The sequence below is a fragment of the Nipponia nippon genome, unplaced genomic scaffold (assembly GCF_047370975.1).
Source record: "Nipponia nippon isolate SJK-2023a ecotype South Korea unplaced genomic scaffold, ASM4737097v1 scaffold_10, whole genome shotgun sequence".
Lineage (NCBI taxonomy): Eukaryota > Metazoa > Chordata > Aves > Pelecaniformes > Threskiornithidae > Nipponia > Nipponia nippon.
Genome location: NW_028262291.1, coordinates 8,389,446 through 8,412,502, shown reverse-complemented (window position 1 = coordinate 8,412,502; position 23,057 = coordinate 8,389,446). Strand labels below are relative to the sequence as shown.

The window sequence follows — 23,057 nt, the reverse complement described above, 5'->3', positions numbered from 1 at the left end:
AAAGGTGAAAAGCTCATCCATTCCAGTAAATACCATTGAGGAAAATATCCTTTCTAAATGACAAGTATTGCCCCAAACAGACCAAAATCCAACCATAAGCTAGTTGCTAGATATGGAGGGTTCAAGTTGCTGAGGAGGTGTGATCTTTAGGATAAGTAGAGAGGTGAGCTGTATGACTGATTTACTTTCCCCAGTGCACAAGAACTAATGACTTAAGTAACTAATGGCCACTAATTTCCTTCCCATCCTTATTCTCATAGTCTCAAATTTTTTGAATGGACACTTATAGAAAGACATTACATAGTATTATCTTTGCCTGGGTCAAGATAATAACTTCATGTTTTAGGGGTTACCTTGTGGAAATGTAACTTCTGTAACTTCTGACAGCATTTTATATGACTTTGCTCATTCTTATGATCTTACTCTTTGGGCCCAACTAGGAAAGTAAGAGAGCGCTCTTATAACATCAACTGTAAGATTTGTGCTGTCCTAGCAGTACATTCAATTTGTGAATTGTCCCTTTAAAAGGCACTAGTCACGTTTCTAAAATTAATCACCTGTTTTAATGCAGTTTTGGTTTCAGGCCTTATTGAATCACTTTGCTTCCATAAGTAAGCCGGATATCACAAGTTTCTGAATATTTTGTCTCCAATCCAGCTATGCATTTAAGTATGCTCCAAGTTAAGTACATGCTAGGTACAAGCATTCTTGGATCTGGGTCAGAATGCTTACGACCTTGTCATATTTAATACTAAGAAAGACACATCTGGGACAGCTGGTTTCATTTTAATTTTTCTGAATCAGTTGGACAAATTCAGTTAATACATTTCTGTAAGACCTATTAGCATAGGAAAAGTGACTAAGGAATACCCCTAAGGAAGTGGAAATGTTCTCCCACTTCCATCAATGACACAGCTATGAATTGGTACAATTGTCTGTAACAGCTAAGCAAATGCTTGACCTTGACTCTTTATACACTGTTCATTAATTCTAAAGTCCAAGTGGGCAAAACATAGGTAAAAGTCATAATCTACATCTGTATTGTAAATTGAGTACTCCATGAAGAGAGATGAGAATGTATTAAAAAAATTAATTCGACTGGATTACTTTTAAAATTTATTTATACGTGTTCCGCCAAAAAAAGCACTTGAGACTGTATTTTCTGCATTTAAAAAAAATCTGTATTCATTTTAAGTACCCCCTCAGATTTCTATTTTGTAAAACTCCTCTATGAGAAAAATCTTTTCACTGAGTTGCAATGATTTTCCATGATATATCTGCCATGTAAGTGTTCTAAAGGTTAAAGCTTTGAATTGGTGACAAATTAGCTTTCATTATCTCCTTTAGTCCCATCTTGACAAAATTATTCTAAGAGCTGTATCTGCTACAGACACAAATCCAGTTCTCTGCTCATCACAGAGGAAATGTTATGTATTCCATCTGAAAGTGAAAGGAAGGAATAATAAACACTACATTCCCATTTTCAGAAAGCATTTTAAGATATTTGTTACATTAGTATACCAATTTGAGTGCCTTACCTTTATTTAAATGGAATAAGAACTGGGGGGCGAGGGGGTGGGGAAGACTCTAGCAGCCGACAAAGCATGGTGACCCAGCTTGTCACCCAGTGACCTGTGAGAAGGAAATAATGAACTGTGAGTAGCTGTCATCTTAACTGTTTCTGACAGTTTGGCTATGGGCACATCTGTGTTAGTTGCATGGAAAGGCCTTTGTTGTTTTCCCACTAGTGACTTTGCAGACCGCTGTGGGGTTTGCTGCCTGCCCTGCTCTTACACTTCCCCTCCTTTTTTAGTAGTAAGAGCAGCTGCCACTGATAGAGCTGACATTTCTTTTAATGATTTACTTGGCATTTATACTATTAAAAACAAGAAATTAAATTGAAATAGAGCTTTTGGTTATTATAAATGAAAATATTCTCTGTGTTCGTGTAAGATCATGTCATAAGCATGCCTATAATCATTCTGTCTTATCTATGTTGCAGCAGTGTTCAATGTCTCTTGGTACCCTTGCTTCCTAATATCATCTCATACCTAACTATTTTGACTAAATTAGCGAGTCTGCTGATAATAACATCATAAATAATCCAGTGTACAATGAAACCAGGCAGCTTTTCATGGTTTAATGATGTATTACAAAAGACACACACTTATTTAGCATTATAGGAAAAAATTGCTTCCTTTTCCAGATTGACCAAGGTATGCATATCTTTTCTGGTACAGCAGTGTTAAATCTTGGATAACTTTGCTCACACTATTACTAACATTTTCAGCCAGAAGACTGTTAAATATAGGCATGCCTGCTCTCATAATTAGTTCTTAGTTGATTTGTGAAAGATGAAGAAAAACTTGAAATCATGACTTATGAAAAATGAATAACTAACACAATAACTTATAAAGTGTAAAGCTATCTATTTTAACAAAGTGTAAATATTTTACATGGTTGATATACCTTATTCCTTTATGTTATAATATGCTTGGAGTAGGTTATTACAAATTGCTTTGCAGGAGTCGAATATTAAAGACTTTAGTCCCTCGACTGTGAAAATACAGCATGCTGAAGCTGAAATCTTTTTTGTGCTAATTGTTTTCTTGCTGCAGGTTTTGGGGAGCTTATATTTGTCTTCTCATATTTATGCATTTTTGCTCATTCTCTTTAGCTGTTTTATGTTCCAAGTTCAAGCTATACTTGATAGTGTTCACATGCAAGGGAAACAAAATTTATATTTTAACTCTGAGGACACAGATTTATGAAATGGTTCTTTTGAGGGCTCTAGTACAGCCTGCAACATGATCTAGAATACAGGTCACAGTCTCTTGCCTAATTGTGTAGCGATGGAGCCATTAGATATACATAGAAATGGGTCCCATTGCTCCGTTTTTGCTATATCACTAGTGCAATCCTCTGTCCTTATTTAAAAGTGGCGAACAGGAGATGTGCAAATACAGCATGATTCTCTGTGTTGTACATAGTTCAGAGAAGCACTGTAGGTGCCTTCTGAATCCATGTTTTCATGTATGTGTAACATGAAATAAGTATAAACCAACCAACCAAACAAAAACAGAAACACAATATTTTCTTGAATGTTGATGTTCTAATCATGATGCAATCTCACTTTCCTGAGGATGTAGAAAAAGACTGTGTGTTCTCTGAGTAGATATGCAATCTCTTTATAGGCATAAAGAAAACAAGGGATAGATAGAGAATGCTGGCATAGAGGGAGGAGGTGACCTGCCTGGGTTTGTTTAGCAGCAACTAGCAGAGTCAGGGTGCTCTGAAGGGATGCTCTAGTTCCCCATCTGATACCTGCTGGACCAGCGCATGTCACTGCGAAAAATTCTCTCATGCCTCCATGTAGTATGTGTCTCCTGGATATGAAGAAAGTGTCAGTACCTCATCTCAGTTGAGTAACTCCCTCACCAGGGCAGCACGCTTCACAAACTGGGAAGTGCAGCAACACTTGCAACTAAACTAATTATTTAATAATTTTTTTCTTATGGTTCGGTAAACATGCAGGCCAGTCTGCAGAAGACTTGCAGCTTACGGCATTTCTCTATAACGTATGAAGCAGTCAACCAGTTCCACACCCCTGCATTGAGCTATTCAGCTCTAAAGACATTTGTGAAAGGAAGGTGAATGTATTGACAAAAACCTGAAATTATACATTACTTTTCCTGGTGGAAGTAAATGAAAGCTGTGCCACTAAGAGCTTTTATCAAACTCTCTGAAGTCTGTTATTTCTCTTAACAAATATTAATGCCATAGAGAAACTTAAATATTGATTGAAGCCATGGAGTTGCACAGAAACGTCCATCAGATTCTAGAACTTGCTTATTCATTGCAGAGACGTTGTCCTGCTGTCATATTTTTATACATATATCTGTATGCATTTAAGACAGCTTTGCTAGGTTAAAGGCATCATTTTTCTCACTAAACTATTGTTTAAAAAAATAAGCATATATTAATACATTTTAAAAGTTGCTGAGATGGTGTGCCTCGACTTTTTTTCAAGAAAATGTTACTGTTTTATTTGTTCCACTCGCAAAAGCAAAATGCATATACCATAAGTGATGTCTTCATCACTGAGTGTAAAGGCAAAAAAAAAAGGCCTGTGTATCTTAGGACCCTAGCCTGAGACTTTTGGGTGTTCAAGTACCTCATTGGAGAAGCGACTAATTTGGGGTTTTTAATTGGAGAAAAGTGTTTCAAATTCATCAGTCCTCTGGATATGTTCATCCTCCACAAAAGACTTAATGAGAAGCAGTTAAAAATAGGAACATCCCCGATGGGTTATTTGTTTGCTTTTCTAAGGTGCAATTCAGAACAATGAATTTGGTAGGTAGTTGGCAGTATCTTGGTAAGAGGGTCTCTTTTTGGTTAGTACAATCTTAGTTACTTGGTTGCAGATTTTTAGGTTTTCTCTGGTTCTGATGAATTGCTAAACTTGACTTTAGGGAGAAATTTGCAGTATGAAGTACACTGTCCTGGAGTAAGGACGCTGCCTGCATGCAGAGTGCAGCACAGCCAGAAAGTACAGGGGCCCTTCTTGGAAACTGTCCTCTTACAACTCCAGCTGGGCTCGAGCAGGCTCACTATTTTGCTTCCAATATGAGAGTGAGGGGTTCCATTAATGTTGTGATATGTCCTTGTCAAAAAATTTATTTCAGCAAGGAATTGAACAGTAAATGCACATTTTGACAGTTTTACTTGGAAGCCGTTCCCCTTCTTTTTCAGAACTTCTAAATATTCATTTGCATTGCCAGTTCAGTAGACTTATCATGGAAACAAAAAAGTATTTTAATAAGATGTCTTAATATGAGCAATAAGCTGTTATACAGATAATGAATTTGAAGGGTAAATGGATGGAGCTTTTATTTGGTGGCTAGTTGGGACACTCACTTGTATCACTTTTGCTTGCAATCATTGTTTTAACAAAACACTCATAATTAACCACCACTGATAAAGTATCAGCTATTTGAAAAGTGGTAAATTGATCTTAAATTCCCAAGTGCAACAACTACCTCTTTTGACAAAGCCTATGAAATATTTAAGCTGACATTAGTGGAAGAAGATCTATTTATCAGTCAGTCTTGAAGGATTTAAAGAAAATGAAAGTTTTCAATGAAAAAATCATAAGGGTGCACTTATTTTTCAGAAAAATTGAAAACTTCTACATGTATATGCACGTATGTTTTCATATAAAATGTTAGCTTTACGTTTTTCCTGTATTTCAAAGAAAATTGAGGAAGGTAGAATCTGAGGTGTTATAAATATTTGAAGAGTGAAATCACAAAAAAAAATGAATATTTAACAAAATGAAATGTCTTGCCTAGGCAGTTTATTATATTTTTACGGGATCCAATTTGCTCATAGATAAGTGTGTACGTCTACATAAACTAAAGTATGACTTGATTTGTATACTTTATCTAAGTAACAATCCAATTTTTTAACCTTCAAAATATTTTTTCATCTGTTTTGTATGGAGCTCAATCATGTTCACAGTTGCTAGTTAACAGATAATTTACTTAAATTGTATGAAGTACTACATTTTTCTTTCAAATTAGCTTAAAATAGGCAAAGAAATTTAAAAAAAAAGCCAGCTTTTATAGGCAGATTATGCTTGAAAGTATAGATGTATATTCATCCAGGTTCACGTATTTATCAAGTGCTGATTATCAACTGAAAATAAAAACAAACCGAATGAGTTAATGAACTTGAATGAGCAAGACCACAGCAGGAACTGAGTCACTGACAACATAACTATGGTTAGCAAAGGTTGCTGCTTTTTTAATGCTTAACATATTGGAATAGGAGACAGAAGGAAAAAAGGGTTTCCTAGACAGCCAACGTGTGTCAGGTATAAATCGAGCTGCTATGAAATCCTTACTGATTTGTCAAAATTGAAAGGGACATGCCATTTTTCCTTTGCCGATTATGGAATAGAAATAAGCTCACAAACAATCTAACTGTGGTCTGGTCTTAAGTAAGTTACAGCTTTTTAGACCACACCAGTCAGGTTTCATGATTTTGATTTTCTTTCCTCACCCCATTCTTGGATTTGAGATACTTCATTAACCAATAACAGCAATATCAAGTTATTTAACTGTATTTAAAGGAACCTTGCTTTAAAAGAAAAGAACAAAAAAACCCCTCTTCCAAAGATATAGAAAGGGCATAGAAAATACTGGAGAAATTTATGAAGAAAGACGGGATGTACAGAATACAAAAGAACTAAATAAATAGTAAAGAAACTTAAGAGCAGTGCATGGTCTCCTGAGGTTTTCTTTTTCATGTCAGAAGTAGCAGTTTTTGAGAGCTTTTTTTTTGTTTGTGGGGGTGTTTTGCAGGTTGTTTTTGCTGGTTTTGAGTGGTTTGGGGTGTTTTGTTGTTTGTTTGGGTTTTTTTTTCAAGATACAAGTTTATTTCTGGGTAAAGTGACACACAAGTGAAGAGACAAAGGGAAGTGTGTTTCTTCTTAGCTTATATTTTGAAGTAATCATATCTCATAATCCAAATATAATTTAGTTAATGAAGGTAAAAGGTGAGAATTTATCCGAAATTACAGGACAAAGTAATTGATATTAGGTTGAATAATAGTTACATAATCTTTGTTTCCTGCTAAAAGCAGGCATAGCTGAAAATCATGGTGAAATGGTCGTATCTGAGGAATTGGGCTGAATTTCTCTTGATCAGCTTTTAAATGCAACAGATGGTGGTGTGGGTTTGGGGTTTTTGGTTGTTTCTTTTTTTTTTTTGTAGTATGGGAAAATCCTGAGACTTAAGGTTAAGAAAGGTTAGAAAATGTGTCAGTGCCTCTGAAATGGAGAGAATTTGATAGATTTGTAATACAGTATGTGACATAAGACTTTTATAAGAAAGCTTCATGCCAGTAATCCTCATGTCAGTGAAAAGTCTTAGGATATTAAAACTGAGAAATGTTGTTTTACTTATCATACTGAGCATACAACCCCCCTGACAAAGACAAAACTGACAAATGTGCAACCAGTCTTCCCACTCCCAAGAAAAGACAAGAAAATTAGCTCTATGGGCTGTTGGAGTGCAACTCCAGGCTGCTGCAACAATAATAGAGATTAATTTGTAACTGTGTGTTGCCCCCTGCTCCTCCAGCCATCTGTAGATGATGGAAATGGTTGTGAATGGCAAGAAACAGGGAGGCTAGCAGGGAGAAAAACCAATGACAAACCCAGATTTCCCTCTTTGCTATGCGTGGTCTATTCTCTCCCATTCGTAGTCATAAAATGACAGAAATTAGAGATGAGAAAGATGTAATAGGTCGTATTAAAAATCTTTCAACAAGGACAGAGTTGTTTCCTGCAGTATCTTTCTTCTTGTGCATTAGCTAATTCATTTTTAAAAGAGTGAAGGAATGAGACTTCTATCACTTCCCTTAGGGGTGTCTTTTCTACAGTATAATAGTCATCTTCTCTGTTAGGAATATTTTTTCTGACATTCAGCCAAAAAATATCCTCTGCTCAATTTACTCCCATCACTCCCTTTGTATTACATAGGTTTGCACCTTTCCCGTAGTTTTGATAGGAATTAATCCCACTTGATCCAATGGTGAAGCTTAGTTAAGTCGTACATGGGTTATGCTGCTAGCCTATTTAAACAAAAAATGTATCTCTCTAAATTTCTCGCATTACTTTGACTCACCTCAGTTCTAGCAGAATCTTACACTTCATTGCAAGGGTGCTTACCAGGAACAAGTTTTTCTGAAATACTGTAACCATTTCTTTTTCTCCACTCCAACTCACGCGTCTGTCTTTATGCTGTTTTACTCTGTATGCCCATTTGACAAGCAATTCTGGCATTTGAGAGTCTTAATGGCAAGAGTTTTCTATGAAGCTTATGCTCAGGTTCCCAAATGCTCTGCTCCTTCTTTCTGCTGCATAACTTTCCCAAAATACATCAGCAAGAACAATTACTGGTATATTTCCTACTTAATGTATTTCATCCATCTTTTTTCTTCTTTCAGCTTAATATTATGGACTTCAAAATAATATTAGTTGTTTGCTTTCAGATAAGCTTTGTTCTTAATTTAGTGTTCACTGAATTAATTCACTTTTAAATATCTTTCACCATACTTTTTAAATAATTTTCTTACAAACTGAAACAGTTGTTCGCTAATAACCCACTGCCAACACAGAGACAGTAAGTTAAAAATTTTAAAATGTGACAACTCGAGTCCCTTCTTAATCTGATTCTGAAAAGGCAAAAATAAAAGTTGCTTATTTTTTACTCAGTTATAAACCTTGATTTGTATTAAACAAAGCTACATGACTTTTAATAAGATACAGATTTTATATTCTAATTATTCTAATATGAATTGATAATGACATATGAAACTGATAACAAATATTTTTCTTTTGCCAGACCTCCATAAAACTTGAAAATGTATGTAAAACAAATTTTTATTAGCTAAATAACAAAACTCTAGCAGAACTTTAGCTTTCTTTCTGAACTCTATGGAAGTAATTTTTAAAATACATTTTTTCACCATGGAGCTTTTATTCCTTCTTCATTTGACTTTGCCAGTAGGGACCTCTGTTCAGTGTTTCATCCAAAGACGACACCTTCGACAGTATGGTTGCTCTTCCCCTACGAGCACTGTGCCTCTGTGTCACTGCTGAATTAGAGCCTAAATTTTTATGTTGTCCTTCAACCCCTGACCTTCTAGCCTGAAGGCAAGAATATTACTAGCACAGCTATGCTGAAATAAAAAGCAGAGAGCATGATGAAGATGAAACAGTGTGGAATCATAAAAACTAACCATTTCTGTACATTTTCCTCTTAAAAAAAAAAAAAAAAAAAAAAAAAACAAAAACAAAACAAAACCCTCTTTTCTCATGAAGCTTGAGTCTGACTTTAGGCAGCTTTGGCTTGTTCACTGACCCAGGAACAAGTACCATCATCCTATTAGTACCCTGAATGTGAGATAACCATACCATGACAGTCTCTTGAACTACAGTGTATACATATGTTTTGAGACAGATGAAGATAATGTATTTTGGTTTTTGAGGGGGTGGCGGTGGTTTCTTCATGGTGACAATTATGATTATTCCAGTCCATTAAGAATAATTTTTTTAATCTTGTAGTATACATAACAAATCCGCAGGAAAAATAATTCAAGAGAATATGACAGTAGTATGTGTTAGAACATACATCTTTCAATTTGCTTCATATTGTTGAAATGAACCATTAAAAGGGTTTATCAGCATAATGAAGGTAGCATGGACTTTTAAAAACATGAGAAAAGTTTTATTCCATGACTTTATTCAAAAAGTATAATCCTTTAGTAACTACAGCATTATATACAAAGTTATTCCGCAGGTTAATTAAGCATTTATTAAGAAGTGTTCCTTTCTTTGTTCTGAAACCTGTAACAGCTTGCTCCATCTGATGACCTCCTACTTCTTATGTTGAAATAGACAGTGAACAGTCAGGCAGTCATCCCTTAGTCCCTTCTTCCATGCTCATCTACTAGATTCCCATCATACTCCCTGTCTTCTCTTTCCAAACTGAAGGATCTTATTCTACTCTGTTGTTCTTTGCTTAGAAACCACGACACACCTTTGATTGTACTTGTTGTGCGTCTTCACGCTTTTTTCTAGTTTTTCTATATATCTTTTTTTCAGATGGCAAGAACCAGAACTGCTTGTGGTTTTTGAAGATGCTGGTTCTTCATGGATTTAACAGTGGCATAGGGATATTTTCATTTTTGTGCAAAGCTCCTTTTCTGTTAATGCCTAAAATATGATCCGCTGTCCTGACACTGAGCTGCTGTGCAGCTGAAATTTCTGTAGGGCCTTCTGTTATTGCAATATCTTGTCCTTTAGAAGGCAGCTGGAGTTAAATAATTACAAACCTGTAGAGAGCACGGTAAGGTAATATTCCACAGAAGCACAAGCCTCAGCAAAGAACAAAAAAATTATTTTTATTTTTTCCCCTCTAAGTATGAATATTTGGTCTAATAAGGATGATAAAGTTTGATAAATACTGCAGAAGTACCTCTGCACTGTCTAGTTAAACTAAAACTGTGATGGCTGTGCTATGCAGAGGTGTGATAATGGAAGGTAGCAGAGGGGTAGTGTGAGACATTGCTGTAACTATTCCTTTCTATTTGCCGTCTCTGAAAGACACTGCTTGAGTGTTTAGTGTTTTGGAAATACTTCAGTTAGATGAACACCAGCAGATTTACAGGACTAGCAGGGCAGTCTCCTGGAATCTAAATCCTCCAGCACATCTAAAGTGCCAGAAAAATTATATGTAAGTTAAGGAAGCAATATGTAAGTAATCAAAATATCTAGACTAAACTTATCGTTGGTGTCTTTCAATTGCTTGGGAAGGATTTGTCTTACTATAAATGAATAAGGTTAAAATCAGTTGTATGAAACAAAGGAGCCGAAAGTCGGAATTCTGATTCAGCCTTAGTCTCCTAACTGTTAACTGTTTAGTTGTGTGGTCTTATTTTCCAAAATACTTGTTTTTCATAGATTGTAGATGACATTTTATATCAACATATGAACCTTGTAAGAATTTAGTGTTATCTAATAAAATGAAACCCCAAGACTTCAGTCTTTTTCTTTCTGCTCTAGCCTAGTCTGGTACTGCAAAATGGCTGTAAAGCTGGTGAATTTGGTTCTTGGGGGCTCTCAGCGTTACTGGAACACTGGATGCTTGCATCAAGGCTGCTCTGGCATTTTAACTGTTCTGTGGTATAGCTTGGCTGAATTCAAGGGGCTAGCCGTAGTTCTTGATTTGAAATTGAAAAAAGCAGTGAGATGGACGAGACCCGTCTTAATTTCCATTCTCTTTATGTCTCCCTTTCAACATGAAGCAACAATAAGTAAGCTAATAATACCAGATGCTTAAACACTCCCTATAGTTTTAAGTGAAGGTTAATGTAACAAGACATATTCTCTTCTTCCAAAGCTTTAGGAAAGATTCAATTCCTGAGGCACTCCCTTCTTCCCTGATCTTGGTATCAAGTGCACTTATTTCTGACTTTGCAATATATTTGTGACAGAAAAAGTTTTTCTTAGAATACTTATTTCATAATCTGAAAGAATTTTTACTCATCTTCCCTTTAATCTCATTTTTTTGGGGAATGGGACATGGGGATGAAACAGAAGCAGGGAAAGGAAGGTGTCTGTTTCACGAGGTCTTGCTTTTCAATATAGAGAGAATTTTTCACAAGAAAAAATTGATTCCTTACCAGATTATGTAATTTCAAAACTGAGATCTATCAGTCATTTAATAAAGATATTTATCAAATATTTTACTAAGTATTGCTCATAATTGGATGCAAAAGAACACAGTAACAGGAAAACAATGAATGTTTCTCTTCCCATACATTTATATAGTAAAGAGCAGAACAATGTAATTATCTGAGGAAGAAAAGCAATATATTTGACTCACTCTGTAGTTTTGCACCTAGATACATATGTCTGCAATAAATAGTGGAACTTATCATAATTCCAAATTCTTATTAATTTCTTAAATTTATTTCTGAGAAGACATTCCCTTCACATTTTGCTTAAATGTACTTTTTTAAAGAACCCTATATATATGTTAAAAAAGTTCAAATATGTTCAAAAAACCTCATAAGTTTAGGGTTTGAATAGATGCGGCACTTGTATGTGTACCTAAAATGAAACAGTTTTTTAAAACTACGTCTGAGACAATGAAAAGAAAAATCTAATGTTTAATTGTTTTTTTCTTTGTTTTATATTTAAAAAACTGTTATTTTTTTTCCACCCTAGTGTTTTCTTCATTCAGATAATTTCCTGTAATGCTACAATACCTTGCACACGTTCTGTCCAGTTAGTTTAAATGAAAATTCTGTGCATCATATAATCTTATTTAAAATGTTGATGGAAATGGGTTGCTCAACTGTTATGACCTTTATCCTTATGAAATGTATAGTGTCTAAATGATTAATCTGAAACCACATCTATTCTGCATATTTTCTACTGTATGTTGTAGTAAAGTAAATGTCTTGATATGAGTATTTCTCTACCAACCATCATTTTTAATGTAAAATATATCACATGCACACTGTAAGATTACTTTTTTATGCACTTAGTCTCTATGTATGCATTTTTTTCTAGGAAAAAAAAATAGAAGAGGCTAGTTCCTTACTGCATTTTCCTTAAGAACTCAGTAACATCTTATTTGTTTCAAGCTTAGTTGGAAATAATGTGTAGCCAACTATACAGACATTATTTTTCATGCATAAGAGAAAAATGAAATAGATTAGAAGGAAAATTACCAAGGAAATATTACACGTACATTCTGTTCCAGCGTGGTTGAATATTTACATTACAATGATTGTCCAGGATTTGATGGCAACTTCATAAAAATTGTATAAATAAGTTTGATTCTAGGAAAAAGTCTTTTTTTACTATGAGCAAGGTAATCTTGCATCTGAAAAATCTTACTAACCCTACTATTGATCTGTGGGCTTTACCTTGCAAGATTCTCAGCATTTTCTTCAAAGATAGTAAAACATTTATACATCTGGTTAACTGAACGGCATTAATGTTTGATTTTAGGGAGACTTTTCAGATGCACACTTTTGTTTTGCTTGATGATGCCTGTTTGCTCAGTATCAAGTGCTTTGTGTAGGACTACTACCTCTGATTTGTCAGAATACAGAACTGCAGTGTAGAAGGAGACTCAAAATACAGGGAACTCCTAACTACACAAAGCAGTTCCTAGATCTGCTTCTTCTCTCCTTTATTTACCTTTGTCCATGCACCTTCATCTGCCTAATTTACAAGCCAGAGTAGCCTCAGGTTACTACTTCTGTTGTATTGCTAATGTGGCTTTTCGTCATGGAATGTCAGGAGTCTTGGATCACCCTTCTGCATATTAAATATTTCTGTCTGCTAATTAAGCAAGTTTTCATATATTTATGTTGGATGTTTGATGGATTTAACTCTATATTCGTAGCACTGTTGGCAGAATGTCTGCTGTAGGACTGAGATTATCCTAACTTCGGGTTTGTAAGAGCAAGCATAAAACCTGCCTTTTTCCTAAGTACGGGTAGAACTGAAATAGTTTTTAATGTGTCCACAAGAGAAGCTAACTAGAGCTTTTCTGTTAACTACCACAGACAACTATGATCTGTAATCCTTTTGTAAGAGAGAGAGTGTCCCAATATTTTCCTTATTCATAATGGGCTCATTGGTATGTCAAATGAATATGGAAGGAGGGAATTGCATTTTACATTTTTAATACATAATACATCATCATACTGTGTTATAATTTTGTTTTGCTTAAGCTCATAAGAACCCAGGTAAAAATAATGGCGTTCAGAAGTAGTTTCCTCTGCTTAACAGACTCCAAGGGAGGAATCTCTAAATTAGTTTCTTCCCCCCCCCCAAGCAAATACACAGCCCTTTATGTTAGTCCCATTAACATTCGGTAATAAGTTAGTCTTCAAATATCAATAAGATGATGTGGTCTTGATGGAAGTTAAATGTCCCTAAATCCTATGAATTGATCTGCAGGAGCTGTTTTCCACATGAGCGGTGCCTTCACCCAGGCATACATCCGCAGAGCAGCGGAGGTCAGGGTGAGGAAGGAGGAGCGGGCTTGGCAGCACACATGCACTCTATTCCTGACAGTGTCTTGCTTCAGCAAAGGGAAGTGAAGCGCGTATACCATGCTCAGTGGCATTTCCAAATGCAGCTCAGCTGGGGGCCTCTGCTTATTGCATCAGTGGCACATACTGAGAAAAAAAGGAAATACATAATTTTGTCAAAGTAGTAGATCACAATCTCCCCCTCCTCCTTCAAAATCATCACCAGCACACACTAATAGCTCTAATAGATACAGATTTTATGCATATTTCAGTCACAGCAGTATTTCTAATGCATATGTGAAAGGGTCCTTAATTTATGTCTACCAACTGTGTGGTGCCCTTCTTTTGGGTAATGTCATCATCCTAATGGTGTTTCTATTATACTCAAAGGTAGCAAATGAGGCTTATTGCAGGAAGGTAATTGATGTTCACTGAGTGAAAATGTAAATAGCCATAAGAAATCCTATGAAAGACAAGCAGTTCAGAATTGCCAGAAAAAAATTATTCATATACATTACTTATTGGTGTTAGTACCTGTAAAATGTTTCTTATTATAAGAAACCCACAATGACTGTATTTCACATTATTTTATTTCAAATTGAAGTAAAAATTGGAGAATTTAGATGATTTTGTCTTTACCAGTTTGACTGTGCATTTTATGAAAATTACCATCCTGTTCAGTGAAGGTGCTTCATTTTGTCAGGTTTCTCTCAAGTGGAAGTGAATAACATTCCTGATATAGATGTGTAAAGAAAAATGGTTCTTTGGGATTTCAGTAGTAAGAGGTAGTCATTTAATGCACCCTCTTTGTGGATTGTCAGTGTGAGCTTTCCTTTGCATCTTGAAGGGTTATTGGGGATGGTGCGGTTTACTCAGACCTCAGGATTCCAGAAGAATGCATGAGTTAAAAAGCAAGCATGCCCTTCATGTTCTGGCTGCATCACAGCCACCGTTTTAGGGAATTGTTTTAGGTCAGCAAAAACAGCCACCTGTGGTTACAGTCTGTCTGTGTATTTTGCGAAATGTGTAGGTTTTTTCCCCACTCAGAATATTGTCTTCCCATTATTTTTGCTATCCGCAGTGTGCTCCTGATTGCCAAAGTGATACCTGCTATGAAGGGCAAAGCTGATTAGATGCACATTTATCTCCTTCCAATATTGCACTGAGAGTTTAAAGTTCTGTCTGTTTTATGATCAAGGACTGATGGCAATAGGTTATTTTTCTCCCATGAATAAACTGATTTTCAAATCTTCCAGTGAGTAAATGACCAGGAAATCCTGCACATTTTAATCCCTGCTGGCTCTATCCATTATCTCCCAAGTCATAGTTTTGTCCCAGCATAATTGTTTGGAGGTTTTTGCTATGTAATTATTTTCATAACAAAAACTCACTCTACAAATAATTTATTTTGTTTAGAATTGCAACACTTTTGGCTTCCTAACTAATGAGTATTTATCCTTGCACAGTTTGCTTGGAGGAAAATAAAAAGGCCAACACAATTTCGCTTAAGCTATGGAGTTGAGAATGCTCTGAGTTTTAATATGGAATAACAATGCTGGTGTTAAAGACAAACGCAAAAGGTCTCATGTTCAAAAGGTCTTAAAGTTACAGACAAAACTGTTGTTAGTTCCTTTAGCTTTAATTGGCCTCTGCATTTAGTATTTTTCTGTAGATCTATCTTGTATGTTCTGCCTGATATATATGAAGTATATACGAACACAGGTCAAACTTTGGAATATATGTAGGTGCAAAGCAAATCAGAAAGTTCTCTAATTTTACAATAACAGAAAGCAAAAATCGTGTGGGTTTTCTTTGTCAAGTACCTGCCTCTGGTTTTACACAACCCCTTGCTTGACTTTTACTAGTACCTACAGGCTTTTTAAAAAAATCCGTTATTCTTACAACTCTTCACCCTCTAATCCAAAATATTACCTCTTGACTTTCAGAAACCCTGTAAATTAACAGTATTGCAGTCTTAACTCTATACAGATGCAAAATGTAGTTTAACGTCTTAGATGTACAGAGTACCTGCCCATTACTGCCTGTTTGAATTTGACATTAATCTGTGAAGTTTGAAAACAAAATAAAAGTAACATCCATGAATGTTGCTTATCTTCATACATGGTGTTACCAAAGTAGCAGGTCTGGTGCTTTTTAGAAGTATTTTTACAGTAAGCCTATTTTTTGTCTCTGAAAGAAATCTGCAGATCATCTGGTACGCTTGTTTATGGTGTACTTGATGGTCTTTTAATTTGTAGGTCTTCAAATTAATAAGTAAAAAAGCTTTTTACAAAAATAAATAAAAGGACCCAGGGAAATAAATCTGAATTGCATGTTCTATCTCCATAGTTTCAGTAGCATGGCCTGTTCCGGCGGGTCTCTACTAATAAAGCTCCAGAGGGACTGAATACAGGACAAAAGGAAGACTTCCATGCAGAAACATTCCACTGTTCAGCAGAGAAAAATGACTCAGATAAGCAAATATTTAGCAAAATGCTGTATCTGTCCAGTCATTACATAAATATATGGCTGTATTATATAGCCATAGGTTTTATTGCTGTAATTATTGCAATCTAACAATGAAGTCCAACACCCTATGTATTTTTTTCTTAAAACTAAAAGAATAGCTGGCAGTGTGTAATTCTATAGGAGAGACTTGAATCTGGAAACTTGACTACTGGTTAATTGAGAGTATTTGAAACTTGAATCCAAGTGCTTTTAAAAAATCATGCCATTTTGTTGTTTGACACTAATTTTCTACACAGCATGTATTAGCAATGACTGAAATTAGCTCCCAGTGAATTGTAGTTAAGCTATTTTATGCAATCTGCAACGAGTTTCTGATGGCAGCCACTATCTGTTGTTGGGCTTTTTGTTTGTTTTTTTTTATTTAATTCTCTGAGAATTTAGAGCTCATGGAAGGTGAAGCTAACAGTCTTGTAGACTTCCAGCTTCACAATACCAATACAGCATCATTAGTGGAGTTTCCACTGTTACAGGCATTAGCCCTGACCTAGAGATACAGATTTAGACTCTAACCTGGTACTTATTCTTACAGTTTCACTGAACTCAATTCAATGAACTGGCAGTTCACACCAGGTGAGGGTTTGACCACCACTTCAAAGTGGAAGTGGGGTCATGACTGAAATCGTAACCAGACCAAGATCAATGTGGGTTAGTTAGCCTTTGACTTTTGTGGGACCAGGATTTCATCCCTGAAAACCTTCTTCCTGCTGAACTGTTAGCAGTAACAAGAATGTCAATAGTGCCAGGCCTGATGGCAGGTTTCATGATAGTCTTCACTAGACATTGCACTGAATCTATTTATCTAACCAAATCTATTCTTTATACTTAAGTGATTCTTCTCAGGTGGTATCTAAGTACTTCTGAAGTATTAAAAAGTACATTAAAAAATACAACCAGAGCTAGATTGCTGCTAGGTTGGTAGTTGCGTGCTTACCTTCTGTAATTTTTTTTTTTAGTCTTGGGCTTCAGAAATGTAACGTTTCTATAAAATGTATATGTGTGAAATTATATACTATATACTAGATGATACTTAGTGTGCATGTTTTGAACCATAATGCATACTATGATCTAATAATTCTCTAATGGGTATGGAAAATATCCATAACCCCTGAAAAAGAAGGATGATTCTTTGAGCTTTGGACATGCTGGGTTTTATCTCAGGAATTTGAATCTGAAACATTGCAGTATAAAATTACAAAAGTTCTGTGTTTTCAGATCAGAAACTTTATTAGGCAAATGAATTTGTAGTGGTAAGATGAAGGCAGTATTTGACCTTCTCCACTATTTTCCAACCCTTATAAAGAAAATAAATTATGGTGGCTAGTTAGTATTCATAAGAAGTCACCAAAGAGATGATTTTCCTTAGAATAAATGTGATTGAATTAGAAATGCACAGTACTGATACCCTGACCGCAAGTAAATGGGTTCCTTATTTATAAAAATGTACTTAGATATACTTCTCTGCTAGTCTGTTAATTGTGTCTGTATATTAAGTAAATATGTAATTAAATTCTAAACTTAATTGAAAGGTTTTACACAGGGAGATGAAAGGAGAATGGCAGTTCATTCAGACTTTTGAAGAAACTAACCAGGATACTCTGAAAATTGATACATATTTGCATTTTAAAATAGGAAATGTGTCTGGTTTTTCTAGGGTAGATCTATTGTTTTTAGGATTTTAATTAAATTATTAGATTAAACTTTTGTAAGTAATTAATGCTAAGCTTTGGAGATGCTGTTTCTTTAATATTGTTCTGCAGTTAACATTTCTAAGCTCTGAAACAACTGCTAAAGTAGTTGAAGTAAGTAAATAAGTAATAAAAAGCACATCAAAGTAGTTATGATGAGACAGCCAGATGGCAGAGAATTGCAGTTCTTGCTGTAATTTTATCAAAATTACTATTGTCATGGCATGTTAGTTTTCATAAGAATTTGTACAGTCACTGATCTTATACAGACAAATTAATTTCAGGTTCTCTCATGTGTAGTCACATAACAGCTATACTTGAGCACGCACAAAGGAAAATTAAATAATCATAGTCACATAAACTTGAAAAGCGGCACAATTTAAGTTTACTATTCCATAACGTCTTGGGATCAGTGATCATTTTTCTTATGGTAGACTCAATTTGATCTACAGTAGTTGTGCCATTATATAGTTTCTGCTGCATTTAATCTTCATTATGAAAAGATATAGTATCATCTAATAGGGTGGAATTAGTAGTAATGCACAAGCCTTGTAATAATTTCTAGGAGTTATATCATTTCATGGAGTTTCATACTTTTTCCTCTCACATAAAGCTACTGGGATGAAAATAATTGAACTATTTAAGTTTCATAAATATGTTATCGTTACATGTTCTCTCCTTTGGTAAAGGATACCCTGTGTCCTATAAACGTTTGCAGAGGAGAAAAGATTGAGAATTGCATACAGTGACAGCGTAACCCTATTTTGAGCTGAATCGCAGGTAGGATAATGGCAGGCTTGAACCCATTTGTTTCCCCACCACCATGCAGCCCAAAGGAGGAAGCCCCACAGCAGACCACGAGGGGATTCCTCTCCTGAAGCTGGGCTTTTTAGGCAACTGGTTTTTTCCTACTGTTTCTATCACTACCTGTTTCCATGTGAATCCCCTTCCATTAAGAAATGATGAGTAAAATAGGTGTGTAGGTATGTAGCATTTAATCTAGTTTTAAAATTCATGTAGTCTGACTGCAGTAGATGTCTATTGTATCCTTAGTCAATTTAAGGCAATGTAACTAAAGACTACCTCTTTTTTTTTTTTTTTGAGTTGCTAGTCCTGAGGCTTTGGGACTACCTTTTTATAGACTTATATTTCTCTGTGTTGCAACATGATCCCCTCAATAAAAAAAGCTGAAAAATCTTATGGAGAAATTATCAGGCCAGTGCTGATAGACCTTTATGGTGCTGGAAGCTTGTCAGCTTTTTTAGTAATGCCAAGAAAAACAGCAGAAGTAGAGGAAACTGGAATGTCCGTTGCATTTTCACTTTGCTGAAATTTTACTGACTTCAATTATTCCTAAGTTCAAAGTAAATTATCTAAAATATAGTCTTATTGTAGTGGAATTACTGAATTAAGACTTTTTGACTGTTTCTTTAAACTTTAAACGTGTGTTGAAGTTAGGTTTTTAGGCATGTACTCCTTATTTTTCACTTTCTAACAAGTATAAAAGCATCTCGGTGCAAGGATCAGTTGTTTGATGTGATGGTCATAGCATTTGGCCCAGAAGGTAGCGCCGATGAATTAAAACTGAGGGCGTCTCAGTATAGATTATGGTATGCTGACAGTATGAAGATACAAGTGTATCTGCCTCAGAAATCCACATGGTATTTGTGCTGGCCTTTTTAGTTGTATTTTTGGCTAACTCCTATTCCTATTGCTTCAGAGACATTCTTTATCCACAGAGATTATTGGTGAGGTTTTTGAGGCTTTACTGTATGAAGTGAAATGATTGAGAGCATCAGCAGGTCTCTTAAAGAATGATGATTTCTTTTAAAAAAAGCACTCCAAGCAAGCATGAAATATTAACTAAAAACAAAAGTGTGGTTATGAACAGATTGCTCCTCATGGCATTAACACTTGAAATGTACAAGAAATATCTCTCTAGATATAGATAAACACGTAAAATTTGAATGCATAAGAACATATACATATATATGAATACATATCTTTAAAATTTTTATTCGCATATATATAAATAAGAAAATGTTATGATGTTATTCTAAGTGTAAAATCAGTGTAAGGAGGCAAATTTAGTGCTGCTCTTTGATCGGTTTTCTTTTTCCATCCCTGTGTAGCTCCCCAATTATAAAAGCTTCTGTCCATGTAAGCAAATTAGGTTCTGAGATTTGTGCCTGTGGTTCTCATTGATGTCAAATACTATAAGGTGATATTTTAATCACTGAAATTTGTTAAGTTCTAATGACAATTTGTTGTTGTTTAGTGAATGTGTCATCTCAAGAACATTGCGAAATATAATGCAAGTATACTGAAAAATCAGATTATTTCTACGTAAATGGTTTATCAACACATCTGAGAGAGTATATTTGGCATGAGAGATAATTATTCATAAATTCTAAGAGCAATTGCAATTTGGTGGGCAGGTTGTTTCACTTCAGTTCATGACCGAGTTCACTTGTGAAACTGCCCAACGACAAACGTTCCGCTGGACCACTATAAGACTACAGAGCTGGACCTTATTACTCCCTAGAGTATCAAACTGTGGGAAGTTTACGTAAGCAGGCTTAGACTGAAGCTAAACAATCAGCTTCTGATTTTTCCACTGCTACAGGATGACATAGCATTTATAGAAATCAGCCTTGTTTGTCCTGTACCTTGTGCGGTTTGTACACATTCTGTTTGTGGCATTTACTTTACGTGAATATGGTTTCCAGTCTGCAGGTCACCTGCGACAGACGTGCAGGGAGAGGAAAATTATTTGCTACCATTTTTAAAGCCCACAAACACACTCAGAATGAGAGTGAATGTTAATGTAGTAATTCTTCTTGAATATAAATTCCGACAATATATTGATTTTGATCAGCTGATGGTATGTTTTCTTGAGATTGTAACCAATAAATAGAAAGCTGAAATTATACTGTAAAATGAAGCTGTGTTCAGCCACACATTAATTTCATGTATATTTATGCAAAGAAAAAATCACTAACAGGAATGACAATGATCTGATAAGATTATTTTAATTTAAAATAGCAAAAATAAATACGCGAAACCTATTGACACGATGCAAGCAAATCCCTGCTTGAGAAATCTGCCACAAAATAGAACAGTTGAAAACTAGCATTGAAACACCTGGAGGGAGGGAAGATCGAAAGAGAAGAGGAAAAATTAAGCAAGTAATAACATGAGCAGCTGGAGACAAAGAGAAACAAAATAGCAGTTGATGAGAGAAAGAAAAGAAAAAAAAAAAAAGCATTTCATTGAAAACCTATCATTACCAAGAAACAATTTTCAATGTGGCTAAAAGTCATGTTTAACAACAAAACCAAGACTTAATTCATTAAATACCCAAAAGCCATAAACCACTTTTCTTGGAGGTTAGTGAAAATAGTTTTAATCCTGTACTTTTTTTCCCGTTGTGTAAAATTGAAATAACGTTTATTTCAAACAAATGCTTACATTTATCTGTTGTTTGAAGGGTAAGATATTGGTAATCGTGGAAAATAAGCATCAGTGAACAAATAATCTTAGTATATGGCACAGTGTGTCCCCAATGTGTTCCTGGATACTGATTCAGTAAGCTTTTACTTGCATAGTCAAGACAAATATACAGCACGTTTTACTCAATTTAGCTATATTTTTAACAACTAATAATTGAGCTCATAAATACGATCGAAAAAAATTAGACATAGGATCTATAATGTGACTGGTTTTATCTTGTCCCAAAGAATCCTGAAGAAGTCAAGGTAGATCCATGTTTGAACAGCAGTTCACCCACAGCACATGCATTACAGTATTACAGTTTACATATGCCTCCTGTGTATAGGTGTATATGCTTAGTAGTTTGACTACTACTACTAAAGCCTGGTAAAATTACTGTTATATTCTACTTCTCTTCTGTTCTCTACATCACCATGCTGTTGCTCTGAGACTGAGGATATGTGTGGTTTTGCCTTCTTTAAGGGTAAGATTGCAGTGCATTGCCATTCCATTTGAAATTAGTTGAAACAAACTTAGCAACAGGGTAGAGCATATCTGATGTACTTTAGGAGATCTGAAGCAGATTTTCCTGCTGTTTCCTGTCGAGTGGCTCCTCATGGAAAATCCATGTCCTCCTGGAAAATCCATGTCCAGTTTTGAAGACTTCTTAGGGGAGCTTCTTGGCGATTCTTCTAATTTGATCTATTAAAAAAAAAATAATTCTGTGCTTTTCTCCCTTTAGGAGTAATTGTGAGTCCTAAGTATGGCTCAGGGTGAGTAAAAGGTATCTTGTATAACTGAAATGTCTTTATGCAGCTCTATTCATTAGCTTAGTTACATTGGATTTTTGTTTCAAACAGTGTCCCTGAACAAGTAAGGGAATCTGTTATTGCAAATACCTGACTAGGTGCTGTCTGAATAGCAGGAAAATTTCTTCTAGAAAACGTGTAGTTCAAATAGGGAGAACTCTTCCAAAACACGTATTAAAAAAAAAACAACCAACCAACCAAAAAACTCAAACCCCAAACAAAAAAAAACAACAAAAAAACCCCCAACAAACCCAACCAACCAAACAAAAAAAACCCAGCCAAACCAAAACCAGTCACAAGGTAAATCTAATGAATTTCTAACAAAAGCAATTGAGATGCAAAATTGATGATAACAAGCACATGTTGTCTTCCTCATACAAAAGCTATGTTAGTTCTGTAAATGTTGCACTGCTCGTGTGTTTCTAGAGAGGCAGGATTTGTGGCCAACGTTTATGGAAATGGCTTTGTACCTGTAAGTTGTCTGTCCCTCAGCTCTTCCTCCTGGCATTTTTGAGAGCAGCAGGGCAACTGTCAATGATGATCAAACTTTCTTCAGGAGGCTGTATAGAGAATCTCTTGTTCAGAAACGGAACAGCCAGCCTCTGCCAATGGACGGTGCCCTGAAGGAGCACATGGGAAGAAGCAGCAAATAACGTCAGTGATAAGGACGCAAAGGAAACTGGAAGGTATGCTTTAACACTGCTTTTTGGCATGTTCTGTGTCAGAAAAGTATACAGGCAGTTATCTTCATACGCAACGTACGCTTCTATATGATGTTTTGCCCTTTATACAAATATGTATTTTTCCTTTAATTTACCAAGTTGAGGGCTGAAAAAATAATTTAAAATGTTTTTCTCTTTTTTCTTTTTTTTATAACAAAGGACCTCATTTAGGAAAAAAGCCATATTAAATAGC

At 35.3% G+C, this 23,057-nt stretch overlaps 1 protein-coding gene across 2 annotated transcripts in view; it reads left to right on the top strand.

The window, feature by feature from the left end:
* Nucleotides 1–22,829, top strand: part of LOC148057054 (doublecortin domain-containing protein 1-like) — a 47,775-nt gene extending 24,946 nt beyond the window's left edge. The window contains exon 4 of one of the 2 annotated variants that reach the window (XR_015702068.1): nt 22,699–22,829. Coding sequence is in view for 1 of the 2 variants with exons in the window: in XM_087746774.1 (XP_087602900.1) it covers nt 9,675–9,732 (58 nt within the window). In the remaining variant the exon portion in view is untranslated. Of the gene's footprint in view, nt 1–9,674; nt 10,599–22,698 lie in introns of those variants that run through there. The other variant, XM_087746774.1, reaches the window with a different exon arrangement.
* The last annotated feature ends 228 nt before the right edge of the window (nt 22,830–23,057 follow it).